Source organism: Aspergillus karnatakaensis, assembly GCF_047715665.1.
Source record: "Aspergillus karnatakaensis strain CBS 102800 unplaced genomic scaffold BJY04scaffold_3, whole genome shotgun sequence".
Lineage (NCBI taxonomy): Eukaryota > Fungi > Ascomycota > Eurotiomycetes > Eurotiales > Aspergillaceae > Aspergillus > Aspergillus karnatakaensis.
The window spans coordinates 454,847-473,631 of NW_027395715.1; the positions used below are offsets into that span (position 1 = coordinate 454,847).

Below are 18,785 nucleotides of genomic sequence, written 5' to 3' on the forward strand. Positions count from 1 at the left end.
CCAACCCTCCCCAGATTCCAAGTTGCCCCCATATTTTGATATGACGGTTACATCGTGACGGCTACTTGGACGGTTGGACCAATTTTCGTGCGGCGGCTACTCGCTAGTAGTTACTCGCCAGCATGTGGCGATCCCAGTTCCGAGTTAGATTCGGCTCCGTGTTTCCGAGAAGACCAATAGCAGCAGAGAACTGTGCTCTCGAAAGTGTCCTCACCTCGGAAATGGTCGGTGAGCTGCCCGAGACCGGCGTGGAGCTACACCCCTCATAAACACCCCAAGTTCTTCCCCCGAGGTATATGGCTAGTTCCGAGACCAAATCCCTAGTTTCTCTCTGCAAGCAGTTTTGAGGGAGCTGCTGTTACTTGTTCGTTGTCTTTGAAACACCACTCTCTGCTTAATTGAGAAAGTTGACGCTCAGGTAGACCCTCGGCTATCCTCGCAACAATGACCGGCTTGTGCTCGCTGGCCATGCGCGCACGGAGAACACCACCACTTTGGCGGACTTCAGTAAAACAAGTCAAGCACTTTTCCAGCACATCACAGACCCGTGATTATGCAGATACACTTCCGAACCTCAAAATTGGAGCCCATACACGGGTTTTATTCCAGGGGTTTACAGGTATGAGCTACCAACACCAGGCCACTCCTCAGGCTCCTATGCGACGTCACTAACGGTGCTGCAGGCCGACAGGTATATACCTCACGTCAAGTTAGATGTGTATTAGAAGACTGACTCGACCGCTAGGCTACGGCAAACGTGAAAGAGTCTCTGGCGTGGGGCACGAAGATTGTTGGAGGTGTCAAGCCTGGTGTGGAGGGCGAGCATCTGGGACTTCCTGTCTTCCCTTCTGTCAAAGCGGTGCGAGCTCAACAACTTCTTTTTTTTTTCTTACCAGAGCAAGAGCAGTAACTTATGATCTATGGATGTAGGCCCAAGAGCGAGCGAAGCCAGATGCCTCAGCGATCTACGTCCCCGGCAACCAAACGGCAAAGGCCATTGAAGAAGCCATTGAGGCTGAGATCCCGCTAGTCGTTGCTGTCGCAGAGCACGTCCCTCTTCACGATATACTTCGAGTAAGCAAGCTCATCCACTGGAGGCGGAGAAAATCAGTACTTATATCGAACAGCTCCACTCAATTCTGAAAACCCAATCTAAGACCAGACTCGTCGGCGCAAACTGCCCAGGAATAATCTCTGCGATCGGAAAATGCCGAATTGGTTTCCAGCCACTCCCTTGCTTTGCACCTGGAAACATTGGTATTGTTGCGAAGTCCGGAACTCTCAGTTACGAAACCGTTGCTTCCACGACTCGCGCAGGGCTCGGCCAGAGTCTCTGTATCAGTATGGGTGGAGACCCCCTCGCAGGTACAAACTTTGTTGATGCTCTGAGAATCTTTGAAAACGATCCGGACACGGAGGGAATTATACTAGTTGGTGAGATTGGCGGTACAGCTGAGATGGACGCCGCCGAGTGGATCCAGGACTATCGTCGTAGGACGACCAACCCTAAGTAGGTACTCCTTTTATCTTCGTTGGGACTTAACTGACGAGAAAGACCGATCATGGCTCTAGTTGGTGGCCGACAAGCGCCCCCTGGCCGGGTCATGGGACATGCTGGGGCCTGGACAGCACCTGGAGAACCGGGACCAGAGGAGAAGTATAAGGCTCTTGAGCGCGCAGGCGCGGTCATGGTTAATCACCCTGAGAAGTTCGGCGAGGGCATGAAGACACTTCTGAGCGGCCGAAGCAGCACCTCGGGTAGTTCAAATGTAAGTATTTTTAGCCCTGACTTCGCATAACAGCTAGGCTCACACAAGCAGACCCCATTCAGAAATCAAAAGAGAAGCCTCCACACAATGCGCCGAACAACCCTACCAACCCAGGACACCCGCTTTGCCAAAACCCAATTCCGCTCTCTTTACATCAAACAACACCAAGCCCTCTCCATGCTGCAAGAAAAGTCCCTCCCAATCAACGAAGGCGCTCAATCCGTCTCGGACCTCTTTCTCTCTCTCACAATCGACCGCACCGCCCTATCACCCACACTCATCGCCTCCACCTCCGCCGGCTTCGAGCCTACCGCTTCTGCACGTCTTCCATTCGCGTATAACACGGAGAACTTCAGTGCCTCGAGCCCTGTTATTGAGTCTGTAGCGAGACAGCTTCAACTCCCAGACGCAGCACACGAGAAACTTGCAGAACTCGTACAGGCGCTTTGGCAGATCTATAAGGAGAAAGAGGCGTTTACCCTGGAAGTCAGGGCGAGCTATGCATCTGAGTCTGGGGCACTAGAGGTCCGAGGTGCGAAGTTTGGATTCGATGATGCAGCCTTCCGCAGTTCAGGGAGGCAGGAGGAAGTTCACAGATTGAGGAATAAAGAGGAGGAGGTTCCTGAGGAGGTCGAGGCGGAGAAGGATGGCATTGTTTATGTCAAGTACGTTTTCCCCTTTCCCATCTGCTTCGCCGTATAGAACTAAAAGACATAGGCTCGATGGGAGGGGAACCATCGGGACACTGGGTAAGCCATTTCCAAAATCACATTGTACTCTTCGGAGATACGTTCTAACAGAAAGAAACAGTGAACGGTGCCGGCCTAGCCATGAACACCGTCGATGCCCTCTCAATCCACGGTGGCCACTGCGCCAACTTTCTCGACACAGGCGGCAAGGCGACCTCGGAGACAGTCAAGTCCTCTTTCCGGATTATCACCTCTGACCCGCGCGTGAAGGCCATATTCGTGAATATTTTTGGTGGCCTGACGAGATGCGATATGATTGCTGAGGGCATTATCCTTGCGTTTAGGGATTTAGAACTCAAGGTGCCGGTTGTTGTTAGGTTGAGGGGTACGAATGAGGAGGAGGGACAGAAGATGATCGCTGAGAGTGGGCTGCCGTTGCATGCTTTTGATAGCTTTGAGGATGCAGCGAGGAAGGTTATTGCTCTTGCGGATGGGGAGTAAGAGGTAGATTTGATGAGATGATAGACCTAGATGTACCTAGATCATGGTTCTATAAATTATATATAAGCGGAACTGGTATGTATGTACGTACTGACATTGAATCTGGCCAAGTACCTAGTAAGTATATAACAATCTATCTGCACAAGCCACCAGCATGTCTATCCAGCGACACGCCATGCCCGGCCGCCTCCATGCCAAATTCCCCCTAATTTCATCAAATAAAAAAGATCTACTCCTTCTTAGGCGGCAGGTACCCCTTGCTATCCAAATACTCAATAATCTGCCTAACCGCCTCAACGACAGGCAAATCCACATTCCTCACATGAACCTCCGGCGCCTCGGGCTCCTCATAGGGACTGCTAATCCCCGTAAACTCCTTAATCACACCCTCCCTAGCCTTCTTATACAACCCCTTGGGATCCCTCTGCTCAGCAACCTCAATCGGCACATCAATGAAGACCTCAACAAACGGCAATCCCGTATCCTCACCGGGCGTCGGAACCTCATGCAACTTCCTCGCCGCATCGCGATCCTTCCTGAACGGCGAGATAAACGACGTGATGGCAATGGACGACGAGTCCGCGAAGAGCTTCGCAACCTCCGCGATCCGCCGGATGTTCTCGTTGCGGTCGGCTTCGGAGAAACCGAGGTCTTTGTTGAGGCCGAAGCGCACGTTGTCGCCGTCTAGGCGGTAGGCGTGCACGTTGCGCTCGCGGAGGAGCTGGTGCTCGAGTTCGACGGCGATGGTGGATTTGCCGGAGGCAGAGAGGCCCGTGAGCCAGATTGTGAGGCCTTTTTGGTTTGTGAGGGCGCTGCGCTCGGCGCGGGTTAGGGCCGAGGCGTGGAAGGTGATGTTGCTGTTGGTGGGGGGTTAGTGGGGGGTGGTTTTGGAAGGGTTGGGTTGGGTTGGATTGGGGGAGTGAGAGTGGTACGTACGTGGCCATTTTGAGGGATTGAGGGGGTTCGAGATGAGTTGGATTCTTGGGAGGATTGAGGTGTGTGAAGGGAGGAGAGGGGAGGGAGAATATGAGACGGCGAGGTCGGAGGGGTGGTTAGAAAAATGGCGGCGGGACGACGCAATGGGCGGGGCCATTCCACCGAGCGCGGGGGACTAGACTTTCAAGGTTGGCCTCATCCCACGCTCAAATCACGATTTGATGATGATTTCAGTGATGAATTGCGTCTATTCCCTGAATTAGCAAGCAGGCTAGAAACTAAATAATCACATGTTATAGAATATTGCTCAATTCAGTTCAGATACGGTATATGTACGCTACCAATCATGCAGATATCAGTAACCAACCAGGTAGATATAGACAGAAATAACCCGGCAGATCAATTGAATTCAAAGTCGTAATACACATATGCCGTGTACTCGGCACCTGCGCCCTCCACGGCATGCATCTCGTTCGGATCGTCCTTCTTGACGCGGCCCTTCTTGTCCCGGCCGAATGCGTTTCCGGCGAGGTATGAGTACTTGTCGTCAAGGCTGCGCTTCGCCTTGTCGGCTTGCTTCGAGCTCGGCGTCTGCGAGGGTTAATTTTCTCCTGGATAAAGAGTGTGGGTACCACCAACCTTGACCAATGTGCAGACAAAGTCTAGCGGCAGACCATATCGCAGAACAGTCTCGACGAAAACCCGCAGGACAAGCACATGCACCCAGACCATCACAGCCTCACTCCATGCTGTCCGTCCGAGCCGTAGTGTCTCACCCCAGAGCTTGCGCGCATCACCACCAACCCGCTCGACCTCCTTGCGCTCCTCTTCCTTTCCACCCTCCACATACTTGAAGTCTCGCGGAATCCATTTCTGTTCGCGGCACTTGTGGACGAACTCCGTGCTGTGCTTTCGGAACGTGGTGACGCCGTATAGAGTAAACTCCGAGTCCTGAGCAATCAAAGTTGCAGAGCGGGGAACAACCATAGGCGTGAGAGTCTCGTAGGTCTTGAGGAATTCCTTTACTTGTTGCGCGGGGACGGCGATCAGATGTGTCTCGATGTATTCAGAGTCTTGAACGATCGTACGAGGGTCGACAACGGAAGCGAGGGATTTGGTGGAGAGGTTTCCTCTGCTTAAGTTAGTTTAGTTGCAAGCGCGGAGATCGGATGCATACGTTTGTTTTCGTTGGAGGGTAGCAAGGGTGTTCTTAACCTGGTTGTATTGGGAATATTTCAGTCGGACGTCATTGTCAATACTTGCAGCTTCCTGCGACACGTTAGCTCCGTAAACACCGCGAATACTGCATCCCACCTTCTGTAAGAGGTCGATCAACTCCGAGAGCGACTTGTCGGCACGGTATTTGACCTTGTTCCACGAGAACGACCGGAGGTATTGGTCCACAGGTTCTGCTTCCGTCAGCAACCCCTCCACGCAGTATGAACATCCGCCGCAATAGAGACAAACATACTGTCGTTTACCGTCTTCATCTTCTCAATCTGCGCCTCGTCGCCGTCTAGGATGTTCTTCAACGCATCGCCGACCTTGCCGACCACACCTTGACAGGCAGCCTCTAGCTTCGCTAGTTCGTCTGCTTGCTGCACAAGGGCATCAAGGGTACCGATCTTGAATTCGGGGATCTGGAAAGGGGCGACGGAGCCGTTGTCCGAGGAGACAGTGCTTGTGATGGCTTCGAGGGCATCGTCGCGGTGGTGAGAGGGAGTGATGGAGGTGGGGAGGGAGACGAGAAGGTATTTGCTGGACTTTGACATGGTGGCGGTGTTCAGAAGGTTATAAAGAACAAGTCTATCGCCGCGCTCGACCAGCGGGCATGGAGCAGTTGTAGATGGGAGCTGGAAGTTGGGTTGGAAGTGATGTAGTGCAGTGGGTAGCTGTCCGGTTGGATTATTGTCCGGAGCTGCGGCGTCCTGAGTGGTTGGCGCAGGCGGTCGGCCACTGTTGGTTAGTTACGGTAGCTGTTGGATCTAGTATAGCCCACCTGCGGCCTCAACTACAAAGAGTTCCTCGATAAGAACTTGTTCTGATCATATTTCAATGACTGAGCAGTTTCCTTCTTTGATCATGTCCATTACAGACTATTAAATAGGATTGTCGGTGGCCGTGACAGCCTAAATTGGCTGTGGTCCAGTGAACTATGTACAAGAACGAGATATCACAAATTCCTCCATATATACGCCGATACGCTATCGTTAGGAAGATAAGTCAACAAAAGAAAATTTCCTGTATAAATCCAGTTTCCTCTAGTTGGCAAATTTCTGCAGACCGGGCACACCCTGAAATCGATTAGTTATGTTTGGGATGCGATGCCAAGATAAGAATCAAGAAGACATACCGAAGCCATCTTTGGCTCAATGAACAGAGACTTCCCCTCAACCAGCACCTCAGGCTCCTGACCCTCTTCAGGGAGAGTCTCGATGCGAGCCTCAACCCAAGCCTTGCGACCTTCCGACTTCACAACGTGTGCGCGTAGGACAAAATAGGAGTCCGCCATAGCTGGGCGCCGGTAGTCGACATTCAGATTCGCGGTGACGCCAACCTTGTTCGGCAGAGCGAGGAAGGCGGTTCGCCCCATGCCTTCGTCCAATAGCGTGGCTAGAAGACCGCCGTGAACAATGCCGGGGTGACCGGACAGGTTCGGACCAAGATAGAAAAGGGAGACCATGCTCTGGGTTTCCTTGTTGGCAAACACCAGCGGCGGAACCGCAATACCTTTCGGGATCGCGAGGGTGCCTGCCGTGAGGCTTCGAGCGCGGAATTTCTCTGGGATCTTCAAATGCGGCCTGGACCCGGTATAGGCGGGATCCTCCCGTAATGATTGAGCTAGTGGGTGGTTCTGAATATGGTCTTCGATCATTTGCGTCACTTCATCCTGGGGGATGAACCCGGCTAGGGTTTCTTCGTCCGTCATGACTGGGGCCTTCACCTGCTGCATCACTTTGGCGGTTCCGCGATATATTCCGGTGGAAAAGCCGAATCCCAAGAGAAATATGACCCCCAAAAAGCGAATGATCCGTGAACGCGGCTTGCGGGTTGTGGTCGTGCCTAGAGCTAAGGTAGTGGTTAGTGATACGAATGCGCGACGAACGGCGGGGGAATGAACGCAACCCACCGACGGTATAATAGGGCCGTTTAACAGGAAGTGAGGAGGGAAGGTGCTGAAGTCGGGCGAATCTCAACCCTTTTGTAGAAGGACAAGAAACATGGAGCCTGGTAGCAGTGGAGACCGTCCGAAAGAGTGTTGAGGGCGGCATGGCGACGGAGGGATATGGGCCCGGAGAACTTAACGAGAGTGGGAAAACGAGCGAGCGTGGCTAACGGAGTGACCGAGGATCGATCAACGATCATGGAGGAGTGACGGTGAGTGCGCTAGAGAGGTCTCATTTGGGTGTTCCAACTTCCGCGCCTTGGAATCGAGAATCGGCCCGGTTGACTGTCAGCGTGAATCCATCCAAAGATTTCGGAGGCGGAGGGATTCATGGCCGGCATCCCTCTGATTGGCTGACTGCCAATCGGCCTTGCAAAAAGAACCTCGGCTCTTTTGAATTTGATTCTTCAAGACATATTTTTCCATTTTTATGTTGAGAGGGAGGCGAAAGTTCTTGGCTTGGTAAGAATTGTGGATTTTAACAGCAGGAAAGTTTGACTTTATCTGGTGCTGAGGATTTGTGCAACTTGTGTAGGTATAACGTGAGCAGCCAAGGGTGCACAGGTAGGAGCGTCTCTATCAGTATCCAGAATCCTGTCATCCATTTCCATTCCCTGATTCTGCTTCAGAAGTTCAGATCCAGAACAGACACCAGAAAGGATCTACCTAGGCTAAACCGAACTCGTGGCTCACACTCGATGCAGATTGCAGACACCCTTTGATATGTTCAAATTAGTGAGAGTAAATGTGTGCAGATAGATGTCCACGTCTTTCCCGGGCAAGGTTGCTGGCCATTTCCACCACTTCTACTGCATCAGACACTTCGATTTATCGTCTGTGGATTGATTCTATGAGAAACTATTTGCTTAGTTTCAGCAACGAATTTGCGCCTAGAGTACGTTATGATGGAAGTCGAGAACAATTGTTCTCATTTACCCCTGCAGGATGCAGATAATAATATGCCCAACACATCACATTCCTGCATGCTACGGGGTGTACGCCTGCGATTGAATCCCGGTCGCCGATCGCCAGGGGGTTCTGTTCGACCCACGATGGATGCGTTTGAACGCCGAAATGATCTCCTTGGAAGATTCTGGGGAAGCGGCTACCTCGTCCCCGCTTGAAGGTTGTTGACATCTCCTTCCCTTTGAGCGCTGGCATATTTGGCTGCATACCAGAGGAGATAAACACCAACCCCCGACGACTGGCGACACGGCAACCTCTAGGCTCTGACAGCAGCTTGCTTTGCGTTCAGTCCAACTTTCACACTCTCAATGCTATACTCATCCCTTCTCGCGCTGGCCCAGGCCGCGCTGGTTGCAGGAGGCCCAAGCCTGCCTTTATCTTCTACTATCGAGCAGTACGACGTGTTACAGTATATAGATCCGCTCATTGGAAGTGCAAATGGAGGTAATTCATTCAGACCCATTGGTATTTCACGGTGTTTCTGACTTACTCACCAAGGAAACGTCTTTTCCGGGGCGACTTTGCCGTACGGCATGGCAAAAGCCGTGGCAGATACGGACTCGCCAAGCAACCAGGGGGGTTTTACACTTGACGGCAGTAGGATTACTGGCTTCTCGAGTATGCATGACTCTGGAACAGGAGGCCAACCGTCTCTTGGAAACTATCCACTATTCCCTCATGTTTCATGCCTGAATGACGAAGTCAATGGCTGCGTATTCCCAAAAAGGACTCGAAGAACAAGCTATTACCCAGATACTGTTAAGGCCAGTCCTGGGTACTTTGCTCTGACTATGAGCTCTGGTATTCAGGTGGATATGACCGCAGCTCACCACACGTCGCTTTTCCGCTTCCGAATCACGTCTAACCAGACCACGAGTCCTCTTATTTTATTGGACCTCACTGACTTGTCTAATTCTCGACAAGACAATGGGACAATTCATGTGGATGCAGCTACCGGTCGACTGACGGGTCATGCACGATTTCTACCGAGCTTCGGCAGTGGCTCGTATGTGCCATACTTTTGTGTAGATTTTGACAGCGACGCAGGAATCCGTGACAATGGGATTTTCGTCAATTCCCGTGCAAGTACCAATGAGAAAAACTTGACAGTATCGCGAAGTATCAACGGCTACCCTCTTCCAGTAGGTACGCATTGTCTGCAACATTAACAAAGCTGACATACGTAGGCTGGAGCTTTCGTCCGGTTTGAACACCGTCAAAGCCATACAATCAAGGCCCGTGTGGGGTTGAGCTTCATCAGTATCTCACAAGCATGTCGAAATGCAGAGGATGAAATCCCTGATTTCGACTTCGAAGCCACTCGATCTAATGCGGTTGATGCGTGGACGGCGAAGCTAGCTCCTATACGTGTGTCTAGGACCGGAGTGGAGTCCTCTGTTCTTACAAACTTCTACAGCGGTATCTACAGGACCATGGTCAACCCGCAAGACTACACTGGGGAGAACCCACTTTGGAGGAGTGCCGAGCCCTATTTCGACTCCTTCTACTGGTATGTAACCAGGCCGTATGGAAGGTGTCTCTAACGTCTCTGTAGTCTCTGGGATTCTTTTCGATCACAGCTTCCATTCTTGACAATCTTCGATCCTCCAGCGGTGACAAGAATGGTTCGCTCATTGATCGATACGCAGCGGCACCTCGGATGGCTTCCCGATTGCCGCATGTCACTCTGTAAAGGTATACTTTCGGGACTATGTATATGTCTCAACTAGCTAATGGTAGCAGGATATACGCAAGGCGGCTCGAATGCGGATGTAGTGCTTGCAGATGCATACCTCAAAGGTCTAAGGGAAGGCATTGACTGGGAGGCAGGATACGCAGCTGTCCGGAAGGACGCCGAGGTGGAGCCTTATGCGTGGTCGAATGAAGGTCGTGGAGGCTTAGCCAGCTGGAAGTCTCTCAACTACATCCCGGTTGAGGACTTTGACTATGTGGGCTTCGGGACAATGACTCGCAGTATATCCCGCACTTTGGAGTATTCTTACAATGACTTCACCATTGCGCAGTTGGCTCGTGGCATGAACAAAACTGAAGATGCCGAACGATACGAGACGACATCGAGATACTGGCAGAACCTTTTCCGAGCTGACCAGACCTCGTTCATATCTGGAAACGACACTGGTTTTCTTGGGTTCTTTCAGCCAAAGAATCTAAACGGCACCTGGGCTTATCAGGTAAACCTCGATTACAATATCCGCCTTTGGGCGTCGTACCAATTTCTGACATCATCTTTAGGACCCGTTAACTTGCTCAAGCATTGATAGCAGCGGTCGAGCTTGTTCTTTGCAGAACAACGCAGCAGAAACATTTGAATCTAGCATCTGGGAGTACCAATTGTAAGAGCCTTCATTCGACACCGTTCTCAGTCACTGATTGCTTATCCAGCTTTACTCCCCATGACATGTCCACCCTTGTGACCCTGCTTGGAGGACAGATCGAATTCACCCGCCGCCTTGATTTTCTGCACGACCAGAACATCACCTACATTGGTAACGAGCCGTCCTTCCTGACCGTTTTCCAGTACCACTACGCCGGACGTCCTGGAAAATCCACCGCGCGGGCCCACTTCTATATTCCGCGCTTCTTCAATCCGACACCTGCCGGCCTCCCAGGAAACGATGACTCAGGGGCAATGGGCTCTTTTGTTGCCATGACCATGATGGGACTCTTCCCAAATCCCGGCCAGAATGTGTACCTGATAAGCGCACCATTTTTTGAGTCAGTTGATATCACAAGCCCGCTAACTGGGCAGACGGCGAAAGTGCGGACCGTAAACTTTGACTCGTCTTATCAGAATATCTACATTCAATCTGCGACACTGAATGGTGAGCCCTATACAAGGAACTGGATTGAGCACGAATTCTTCAGGGAGGGTGGCGAGCTTGTATTGGTCTTGGGAAGGAATGAGAGTACTTGGGGCACCGAGACTGATGATTTGCCCCCGTCACTGCCTGTAGATGTCATTGCGCCTTTGGTTACTCAGCTCTAATTTCTGGGTGCTTCTCTTGGTTTACTTAGGGTCCTAGTTACCACGTGATCGACGTGCCGGACGTTGTAAGTGAGGAGAGAAGTAATACACGCGTTAATGTATCTTTCTGCTGGCTTTCGTCTCTTCCTAAGCCTATAGTCTAATAGCCTACTCAATCCTGGTGTGACTGCCTTGTTCCTTACTCTGATACCGAGATATTGCTATGTAACAACAGAAAGGCGTCTCCTGTTGTAAGGAACCTAACTCCTGACTTGGAAGAAAAACTTCAAAACTTCAGGCCGGCCGCAAAATGTCACAAGGAAGGAAACACTGACAAGGCACCAATCGCCGGTACCAGTCGTTCCTTCCCCATGCAATCTTTATGGTGGTCGCACCTGCCTATCTTGATGACTGAGACCATCGCTCCTTCCCCTCTAGGTAGAGAATCGTACCTCCCTTTTTGAGTCTTCGTCTTTCAAGGAAGGAGCGATGGCCCTACCCGGGCGGCCAGTCGCCCTTTCCTATTCAGTGGTTGCACCTTCCTGCTGTAAGTACCAGGTCCATTGCGCTTTCCTTGACAGCGGTTCTCTTCCTAGGGAAGGTGCGACTAGAATCGCATCAGCCGTGCTTCCCCTGTGAGATCAGAGAGCAGCGCTGTAGCCTTATATGACTACCCAAGAGGCGCAAGTCATCTATTCATGATGAAATAAATGAGTGCGTAAACCTATAATGTATGAAGATCGACTACCTACATCCCGGTAATCTGTTCTTGCAACCCCTCATACTCCCCCCCCGTCAATACAGCTACAGGATTCAACCCGTGTCTTAAATTATCACCGGAAACATGCATGTGCACATGCCGCTCTAGGACTGAGGTCTTGAGAATGAATTTATTTAATCTCTTGAGAGAGTGGAAGACCTCGTTGATAAGCCAGTTTGATAGTAGGGTATTGTGTAGATAGTCGTTCTTTGAGTCGGAGAGGAAGACGATTTCGACGTCCAATTCAAGGAGGGATTTGAAGGTTTGGGTTAGTTGGGATATGCTGTCCCCGATGGATTGTTTTGTTGTGACAGAGGAGGCTGAAGTCCATCTTTCTGGGGATATGGGGATATCTATCAGAAGTCCGATATGCACGTAGCGAACTAGCTGAATCCCCTCCGGCGCGGCACTCTCTAGAAACAGCTTCAGCATCTCAACGCCAAAGAACGAGATTGTGTGGCGGGTGTATAACTCTCTCAGGACTGTCTCGTAGCATCTCCTGTCGATAGTAAGGAGAGAGAGGTAGGATGTGCTTATTATCTCACTCTCCCTTTCTCGGGCCAGAGCAGCCGTATACTCCGGATAACCATACCCGCAAATGAGCGTCCTGTCCCACTTCTCACCGGTAGGATCGATGTTCTCTGGTGTTTGATCGAGAAATGTTGCGCCCCGTTTCAGGACACGTTCGAAGTCTATACTCGGGGGGTCTGAGTCATTGCGGATATGCTTCTTTTTTGGCCAGTTTGCGTTGTATGTTGCGATTCGAGAAGAGAGGGTGTTGTTGTGGAATGAGGGTTGGAAGATTAGATTTTTAGATGGGAGGGCGAGGGTGAGGATGCGGGTTTGGAGTGTAAGGGGGAGGGTGTGGAAGTTGCTTTTCTTAGTGCCGGTGCATGGTCTCGTTTTACTTATAGCTTGGTTCGTAGATCTGGGGAGAATTGGAGTTGAAGTGCCGCGCTTGAAGCTCTGCGCGAGGCGTGCTTGGGTTGCTAGGCTATGGGAGTGGTGGAGTCGGTAGGGGAGGAGGCGGGCGTTGGTATATTGTTTCTTTGCGTTGTTCCAGAGGAAGATAAGTGGGCAAAGGAGTAATATAAGGATTGATTTCGAAATGAGCAGGACTGCCTCGAGTTTATCTGCCATGATGTCGGTTGGTGTGGGGTTGGTTTAAGAGGAGGAAGGGACGGCGGTGGAATACGAGATCACTGTTGTTAGCGGGAATGAGCAGGGTCATGACAATGTGGCCTTATGAGGTGATAAACTATGTTTGATTAGATGTATATATACTCGACACTCATTTCGTGTACTGAATATCAAAATTCTGGGTCACCGCAATCCCCGGCACATCTTGCGCATGATCCCTCAGCCTTTGCTGATCACTCTCCCTTGAATCTTCATCCATACTCCTCGTCGTCGCAGTCGTATATTTACTTTGGAGATGGTCGTCACCAACGTAAATGTTCGACTCCTGGGGTGCAGACCGGTTCATCCGGTTAAGTGAATACCCAGCACTTCCACCAAGACGCTCGAATGCTTGCGGGTCAGAGATGCCATAACTTTTCTGGTTTGTTGAGAACAGTCTCGGGAACATGCGCGACAATACGGGCTTAAGGATCGGCATGTTGGCACAGAGAATCGCGAGCTCAGGCTCGACGACCGTCCAGAGGACACCCATCTGCACGGAGTGCGTGATGTCGTTGAAGTCGATCGCCATTAATGCGACCAGTCGAACGACACTGATAATTGAAACTAATAGGCCCATGCAGAAGACAACGCTGAGTGCTATCTTCTTTGCAATGCCGAGCTGTAGCTTCCAAATATGCGGGATAGGCAAGGCCATCACCATCAGATCAGTGACGAGATTTAATGTCCCGGCCACAACGTATGTTGCGTTTCGGCTGCCGCAGCTGCCGCCTTCGATTGTGGTGTCCCAGTTGAAAGCGAGGGGTTTGCATAGAAGGAGGGTTTCGAGAACGACGCTGATGGCCCACAGCCAGACAATCACCATTGTGACGGCGACGCTAATGCGGAAGGATTTCTTGGTGCCGAAGATATTAAGGTAAAAGACCATGATGGAGGTCTTGACGAGGGACATGACGATGCCGTATAAAGCTTCGAGGGGGAGGATGGTCTAACAACGAAATCATTAGCATTGACAGGACAGCTGAGGGGGTTGGTGTACCTTGAGTGTAACCACTACCGACGCTGGGTCGACTTCACCAACATGTCTGCCAGCACCACCGGCAATGGATACTAAGCGAATTAGCTTTGACAATAGTAGCTCGGGTGTGGCGCTCACGGATCCATTGAATTGCAATGAAGATATAAGTTATGACCTGTCAGACATCAGCCACCAAACGCCTCTTCCATCCCCATAAAACTTACCAAAGCACCAAGAATCAAGTACTCTGCAGCTCCCGGCTTCACCCTCCTCATACTCAACGAGACGAACCTCAAGATAGTCGTAAGAGTGGCTAGACCACCCAGGACTGTGACTGCAATAGCCGGGTCCCGCGCCAAAGGCACGTCCAAAGGATATGTCTTCATCGTTGGCTAAGGTTCCTGCGACGGCCAGCGACAGCACCTTCGAAGAAGAAAGAAAGATTGGGGTTGGGGCGAGAACGAGTGTTGGTTTTTCACGAACCGCCGGGAGCATTAAGAGTAATCTCATGACCCCAAGCCGGGATCCAGAACCACACCAACGGCCCCTTGGTGGAGATATCAGGAGATGTCTGTCAAAATGTCAACCACACGGGACAGCCCGGTCCAAATCCAAGGCGAAATGGTCCACCATCGACTCGTGCAGAGTTCCATCTCCCCGGGATGGGAAATTAAAAGCCACAATTTGGCTCTGCATGCTTCATGAGCTTAACTCCCTTGGCTCACGACATCCCTGTAAGGGTTAGGTGGTGCAGGAGAGTGGACTTGCTAGGGTTTCACTATTGGTTGCGGATAGCTTCATTGGGGGCCGAAAACCCAACACGGGCTGAACCACTCCACTTTACGGAGTGTATGCTTGCAACGGCGTGTTCTCCTCCCCGAACGTCGGCCCACGTTCACAGAGTCCGGACGAATGCCGACATTATTATTGGAGAAGGTCGGCCTGATGTTGGGTTCTCAAGTCCTGCTGCACGTTCTTGTTTCTTTTCCCAAACATGGCTTCCCCTGTAGATACTTCGGCCGTAGAGGGCTTGGACTCTCAATCGTTTGATTTTGTTGTCATTGGAGGTGGTACTGCTGGTCTTGTTATTGCCAACCGTTTGACGGAGGATCCTGCTGTCAAGGTCCTTGTTCTCGAGGCTGGTAGCAACCGCGTCCAGGACCCCCGCATTGCCGTCCCTGGTCTCGCTGCCAGCACTTATTTCGACCCGGACTTTGACTGGTGTATCACCAGTCCTCCGCAGGTGAGTCTGCTGTATCTGTCGGTACATCTGCATGTGCTCTGCTAATCCGGCCTCGCCTCAAGGACGGACTCAATGGTCGCCAAATCGCCGAACCCCGCGGCCGTACCCTAGGAGGATCCTCAGCCATCAACCTGGGCATGGTCATCTATCCCAGCAAGAGAGACGTCGACTCATGGGAAGAGCTCGGCAACCCAGGCTGGAACTGGTCCTCGCTATCTTCATACCTCCGCAAGTCCGAAACCTATACGCCGCCCTCTTCCGAAACCCGCGAGCAGCTATCGCTTGGCTATATCGATGATACTTTGCAAGGCGGAGATGGCCCCGTCCAAATTTCTTTTGGCGATGGCCCTTTCCCTGCTTTCTGTGCTGCTTGGCCTAAGGTCTTTGAGAACTTGAACCATAAGCTCACAGGTGATCCAATGTCCGGTGTAGCAAAGGGCGCATTTTGCAACCCGGCTACGATCAATCCGAAGGACAAGAGCCGCAGCCACGCAGGTGTCGCATACTATAACGAGGAGATCGCGAAGCGCACTAACCTGCGTGTCGTCACCGAAGCGACTGTCGAGAAGATCGTCCTAGAAAAGAATGCCGATGGCTCAGTGACTGCCACGGGCGTGCAGTTCACCCCCAAGGACGGCGTGCGCCGGACCGTCGCCGCTGCCACAGAAGTTATTCTGTCTGCTGGTGCGGTCAAGAGCCCTCAGATCCTCGAATTGTCCGGTATTGGTGGCGCCGAGCTCCTCAAGAAGCACAATATTGATGTTCTGATCGACAACGCCAACGTCGGCGAAAATCTCCAAGAACACGGCTTCGTCCCCTTTAGTTGGGAAATTGCCGATGGACAACAGTCTGGCGAAGCACTTCGTGATCCGGCAGTTGCAAAAATGGCCATGGAAGCCTGGCAACAGCATTCCGGTGCCGGCCCTCTAGGTCTCTGCCCGCTCTCCTCAGCCTACATGACCTTACCGTCGCTGCAGGATGGAGAACTGAACACTCTAATCAAGAAGTACCTCGAAGAGAATCAGCAGTACCCTAGCCTCCCCGGCCGGGAATCTCAATACCGCCTCCTCCGCCAAATTCTGGAAGATGACACGGAACCCAGCGGACAATATACCCTCGCACCCTTCCAAATCACACCAGAGAAGGGCCCCAGTCCAAAGGGTATCTTTGGCATGACGGAACCAGAATCCTTTGTTAGTATTGTCTCCGTGCTGAACCGTCCTTTCTCGCGCGGCCACGTCCACATCACCTCTTCCGATCCCAACACAAACCCTATCTTCGACCCGAAATTCTTCTCTCACCCGCTTGATCTTGAAATCCACGCTCGCCACACCCAGTGGCTCGAGACGCTTGCAGCCACTGAGCCCATGGCTTCCCTGATCAAACCAGGTGGTCGTCGTCTGCACAGCGACAAGCGCGTTGATGATCTGGAGACTGCCCGAGAACTAACGAGAGATCGTATCGTCGCACATTACCATGTCACTGGTACAACGGCAATGGCTCCGCGTGAGAATGGTGGAGTAGTCGATACTCGGCTTAATGTATATGGTGCGAAGAACCTCCGAGTCGTGGATGCTGGTATCATGCCCTTGATTCCTAGGGGTAACATTCAAGCAATTGTATTTGCTCTTGCAGAGAAGGCAGCCGACCTCATCAAGGAGGATTATAAGGTTGTCGCTTAAGCCCTTAGCCATAATCGGTTGCTAGACGACTGGTGTAACCCAACTGGTCAAACGGAGAGACATGCAATAAGTTCCGATGCTCGTATCAGCTGCCCCTTCGAATGAATGACTTTATTTCCAGAGATTGGGGTACCATCAAGCGATGAAAAAGCCAGCGGCCGGCCATTCGCAGAGTAGACGACGCCATTGGCCCAGAAAGACCCATCTTTGACTATCTGACTCGGCTTTTTACCATTCCCATCTAGTTTCCAGAACATAAGCCATCCATTGTCACCTATGGCCGCAATTATTCTACAGTTGGGAGAGAATACCACGGCCGAAACCGACTTTGTTGCGTCGCTCAGCGTAGTTCGAAAGCGGTTTTTCGAGAGATCCCAGATCCTAATGACGTGTTTGACATGTGTTGTAGCGACAATTGCTAGAAGCTTGTTATCTGGAGAGACAGCCAAGTTTCTTATCTGTTCTGACCAGAACTTGGCAATTTTGAACTCAGTGTGCTGCTTCAAGCCGGTAACATTCCAGATGTGAACGACCCCTTCAGATGCCCACGCCAGGAATTGGTTGTTGGAAGCGAATGCCAAAGCTGAGATTGAAGATGAAATCACTCGTTTATAATGAACAATGCCTGTTTCTATGTACCAGACTCGGATAATGCCATCCTTGCAGGCAGTCGCCATTAAGGTACCATCGGACGATGAAGCCTCACAGGTCACTGGTTTATTATGCGGAAGTTTGTAGCATAGCTCGTTTGTTTTGATGTCTCGGAGCTGAACAATACTGCCAGAGATACTGGTGAGCCACTTGACCCTAGGCCTCAAGTACCATGGCCCCTTGAGAGAAGTGTGTACTGTGTACTTGGTCAGATCGACCAGCCTGAAAGTTCCGTCCGGAGAAGCGAGAACTATCTTATTGAAGACCGGTGAGAAGGTCATCCCAGACAGCCGAAAATGACTGCATTCTATCGTTGTTCGTGCATTTCCGGTGACTGCATCCCATATGGTAAGATCAGAGTAGGAAATCGACACTACCAGTTGGCCGTCGGTTGAAAATGCTACATTCTTGACTGAAGGCTTCTGTTCGTCACCCCAAAGCGTGATAGGTGACGACCCTGAAACCACGTCCCACAACTGGATAGTTCCGTTGCTCCATGATATAATCCCTTTGCTGTCTGGAGTGAACCTTGCTTCTGTGGCAATGAAGTTAGGGTCATCTAAAGTCCCTCGTCTGCGGCCTGTTCGTGTATCCCATAGAAAGATACTCGAGCCACAAACGGAAGCAACCAGTGTCCCGTCGGGTGAAAACATTAGACTTGTCGCCGCAAGGATATGGTCTTTCGATACGAGATACGGCGCCTTCATGCTCTCAGGCCATAGGAAAATCTCTTTAACGCTAGACGCTGACGCGAGTAACCGGCTATTGTGGGAAAAGGCTATAGCAGACACGGAGCCACGGTGACCTCGCAGTACTCGGCGCTTATTGGTGCCAGTGTCGAGTAAATGCATCAAATTCTCATTCTCGGGCGCTAGAGCAATGAAGTTTCCGTCTGCCGATACAGCTTGCCTCTTGTTGCGTTCCTCCATGAACCAGTAACCATGCAATGGGCCAATATTTGTAGCATTGGCCGAGGAATAACGTTGTTGACAAGCCCCAATCGTCAAGGGCAAATCATATGCTGTGCCAGTTGGGACCAAAGATAATGTGCCGTGATAGAATGAACACGCAGCTCCATCTGAGACCTGGTATAGCTCGAGTCTACCGGGCCCACTCCTTATAGTTGCCAGCAGCTTGCCGTTAGGCGCAAAGTAAGCGGCCAAGATTGGGAGGAAATTCTTATCTTTCTTATACGTATGATGCACTTCAGATATACTTGTTGTATGCGGCTCAGACATGTTAGGTATTGTTGTTGTTGCACCTGTATCGTCTATTCCT

At 51.3% G+C, this 18,785-nt stretch overlaps 9 protein-coding genes across 9 annotated transcripts; 3 read left to right on the forward strand and 6 right to left on the reverse strand.

Moving 5' to 3' along the window:
* Positions 1-310: 310 nt before the first annotated feature.
* Positions 311-2,996, forward strand: BJY04DRAFT_177948 (putative succinyl-CoA synthetase subunit alpha). Its single transcript, XM_073709659.1, has 9 exons — positions 311-619; positions 684-691; positions 746-859; positions 931-1,074; positions 1,128-1,510; positions 1,556-1,769; positions 1,821-2,434; positions 2,487-2,518; positions 2,580-2,996. Exons 1-9 carry the CDS (start codon positions 445-447, stop codon positions 2,957-2,959), a joined length of 2,064 nt encoding a protein of 687 aa, XP_073576385.1. The 5' UTR covers positions 311-444; the 3' UTR covers positions 2,960-2,996.
* Positions 2,997-3,035: 39 nt separating this feature from the next.
* On the reverse strand, positions 3,036-4,131 carry BJY04DRAFT_177950 (adenylyl-sulfate kinase). Its single transcript, XM_073709660.1, has 2 exons — positions 3,896-4,131; positions 3,036-3,816 (listed from the first exon to the last, which is right to left on the reverse strand). The coding sequence occupies exons 1-2, from the start codon at positions 3,901-3,903 to the stop codon at positions 3,189-3,191; spliced, it is 636 nt and encodes a 211-aa protein (XP_073576386.1). The 5' UTR covers positions 3,904-4,131; the 3' UTR covers positions 3,036-3,188.
* Positions 4,117-5,980, reverse strand: BJY04DRAFT_177951 (H(+)-transporting V1 sector ATPase subunit C). The gene is made up of 5 exons (XM_073709661.1): positions 5,367-5,980; positions 5,210-5,304; positions 5,073-5,164; positions 4,535-5,027; positions 4,117-4,486 (listed from the first exon to the last, which is right to left on the reverse strand). The coding sequence occupies exons 1-5, from the start codon at positions 5,665-5,667 to the stop codon at positions 4,295-4,297; spliced, it is 1,173 nt and encodes a 390-aa protein (XP_073576387.1). The 5' UTR covers positions 5,668-5,980; the 3' UTR covers positions 4,117-4,294.
* Positions 5,981-5,999: 19 nt separating this feature from the next.
* Positions 6,000-7,343, reverse strand: BJY04DRAFT_177955 (PaaI family thioesterase). Its single transcript, XM_073709662.1, has 3 exons — positions 7,026-7,343; positions 6,249-6,964; positions 6,000-6,189 (listed from the first exon to the last, which is right to left on the reverse strand). The coding sequence occupies exons 1-3, from the start codon at positions 7,165-7,167 to the stop codon at positions 6,157-6,159; spliced, it is 891 nt and encodes a 296-aa protein (XP_073576388.1). The 5' UTR covers positions 7,168-7,343; the 3' UTR covers positions 6,000-6,156.
* Positions 7,344-8,134: 791 nt separating this feature from the next.
* Positions 8,135-11,034, forward strand: BJY04DRAFT_228390 (glycoside hydrolase family 92 protein; the record flags this gene model as incomplete). Its single annotated transcript, XM_073718831.1, has 7 exons — positions 8,135-8,471; positions 8,526-9,169; positions 9,215-9,537; positions 9,583-9,722; positions 9,771-10,219; positions 10,281-10,381; positions 10,431-11,034. The coding sequence occupies exons 1-7, from the start codon at positions 8,336-8,338 to the stop codon at positions 11,032-11,034; spliced, it is 2,397 nt and encodes a 798-aa protein (XP_073576389.1). The 5' UTR covers positions 8,135-8,335.
* A 727-nt stretch (positions 11,035-11,761) lies between these two features.
* BJY04DRAFT_213334 (uncharacterized protein) lies at positions 11,762-12,913 on the reverse strand (the record flags this gene model as incomplete). Its single annotated transcript, XM_073714851.1, has 1 exon — positions 11,762-12,913. The coding sequence occupies one exon, from the start codon at positions 12,911-12,913 to the stop codon at positions 11,762-11,764; it is 1,152 nt and encodes a 383-aa protein (XP_073576390.1).
* Positions 12,911-14,474, reverse strand: BJY04DRAFT_75488 (uncharacterized protein). Its single transcript, XM_073721004.1, has 4 exons — positions 14,156-14,474; positions 14,070-14,106; positions 13,953-14,023; positions 12,911-13,901 (listed from the first exon to the last, which is right to left on the reverse strand). The coding sequence occupies exons 1-4, from the start codon at positions 14,315-14,317 to the stop codon at positions 13,065-13,067; spliced, it is 1,107 nt and encodes a 368-aa protein (XP_073576391.1). The 5' UTR covers positions 14,318-14,474; the 3' UTR covers positions 12,911-13,064.
* Positions 14,475-14,801: 327 nt separating this feature from the next.
* On the forward strand, positions 14,802-16,880 carry BJY04DRAFT_75593 (GMC family oxidoreductase). Its single transcript, XM_073721006.1, has 2 exons — positions 14,802-15,174; positions 15,237-16,880. The coding sequence occupies exons 1-2, from the start codon at positions 14,926-14,928 to the stop codon at positions 16,854-16,856; spliced, it is 1,869 nt and encodes a 622-aa protein (XP_073576392.1). The 5' UTR covers positions 14,802-14,925; the 3' UTR covers positions 16,857-16,880.
* A 23-nt stretch (positions 16,881-16,903) lies between these two features.
* BJY04DRAFT_213337 (WD40 repeat domain-containing protein) lies at positions 16,904-18,745 on the reverse strand (the record flags this gene model as incomplete). The annotated part of the gene is made up of 1 exon (XM_073714852.1): positions 16,904-18,745. One exon carries the CDS (start codon positions 18,743-18,745, stop codon positions 16,904-16,906), a length of 1,842 nt encoding a protein of 613 aa, XP_073576393.1.
* Positions 18,746-18,785: the final 40 nt, after the last annotated feature.

Excerpts from the sequence above, each read along its gene's own strand:
- BJY04DRAFT_177948 (XM_073709659.1), top strand. The coding sequence starts at position 445 with ATGACCGGCTTGTGCTCGCTGGCCATGCGCGCACGGAGAACACCACCA. Across the intron at positions 1,511-1,555 it reads CGTAGGACGACCAACCCTAA|ACCGATCATGGCTCTAGTTG; the intron begins GTAGGTACTCCT and ends CTGACGAGAAAG. Across the intron at positions 2,435-2,486 it reads GATGGCATTGTTTATGTCAA|GCTCGATGGGAGGGGAACCA; the intron begins GTACGTTTTCCC and ends TAAAAGACATAG.
- BJY04DRAFT_177951 (XM_073709661.1), bottom strand. The coding sequence starts at position 5,667 with ATGTCAAAGTCCAGCAAATACCTTCTCGTCTCCCTCCCCACCTCCATC. Across the intron at positions 5,165-5,209 it reads TGATCGACCTCTTACAGAAG|GAAGCTGCAAGTATTGACAA; the intron begins GTGGGATGCAGT and ends AACGTGTCGCAG. Across the intron at positions 4,487-4,534 it reads TTGTCTGCACATTGGTCAAG|ACGCCGAGCTCGAAGCAAGC; the intron begins GTTGGTGGTACC and ends TAACCCTCGCAG.
- BJY04DRAFT_177955 (XM_073709662.1), bottom strand. The coding sequence starts at position 7,167 with ATGCCGCCCTCAACACTCTTTCGGACGGTCTCCACTGCTACCAGGCTC. Across the intron at positions 6,965-7,025 it reads ACGGCCCTATTATACCGTCG|CTCTAGGCACGACCACAACC; the intron begins GTGGGTTGCGTT and ends CCACTACCTTAG. Across the intron at positions 6,190-6,248 it reads TTGAGCCAAAGATGGCTTCG|GGTGTGCCCGGTCTGCAGAA; the intron begins GTATGTCTTCTT and ends AATCGATTTCAG.
- BJY04DRAFT_75488 (XM_073721004.1), bottom strand. The coding sequence starts at position 14,317 with ATGAAGACATATCCTTTGGACGTGCCTTTGGCGCGGGACCCGGCTATT. Across the intron at positions 14,107-14,155 it reads ACTTGATTCTTGGTGCTTTG|GTCATAACTTATATCTTCAT; the intron begins GTAAGTTTTATG and ends GATGTCTGACAG. Across the intron at positions 13,902-13,952 it reads CGGTAGTGGTTACACTCAAG|ACCATCCTCCCCCTCGAAGC; the intron begins GTACACCAACCC and ends TTTCGTTGTTAG.
- BJY04DRAFT_75593 (XM_073721006.1), top strand. The coding sequence starts at position 14,926 with ATGGCTTCCCCTGTAGATACTTCGGCCGTAGAGGGCTTGGACTCTCAA. Across the intron at positions 15,175-15,236 it reads GTATCACCAGTCCTCCGCAG|GACGGACTCAATGGTCGCCA; the intron begins GTGAGTCTGCTG and ends CCTCGCCTCAAG.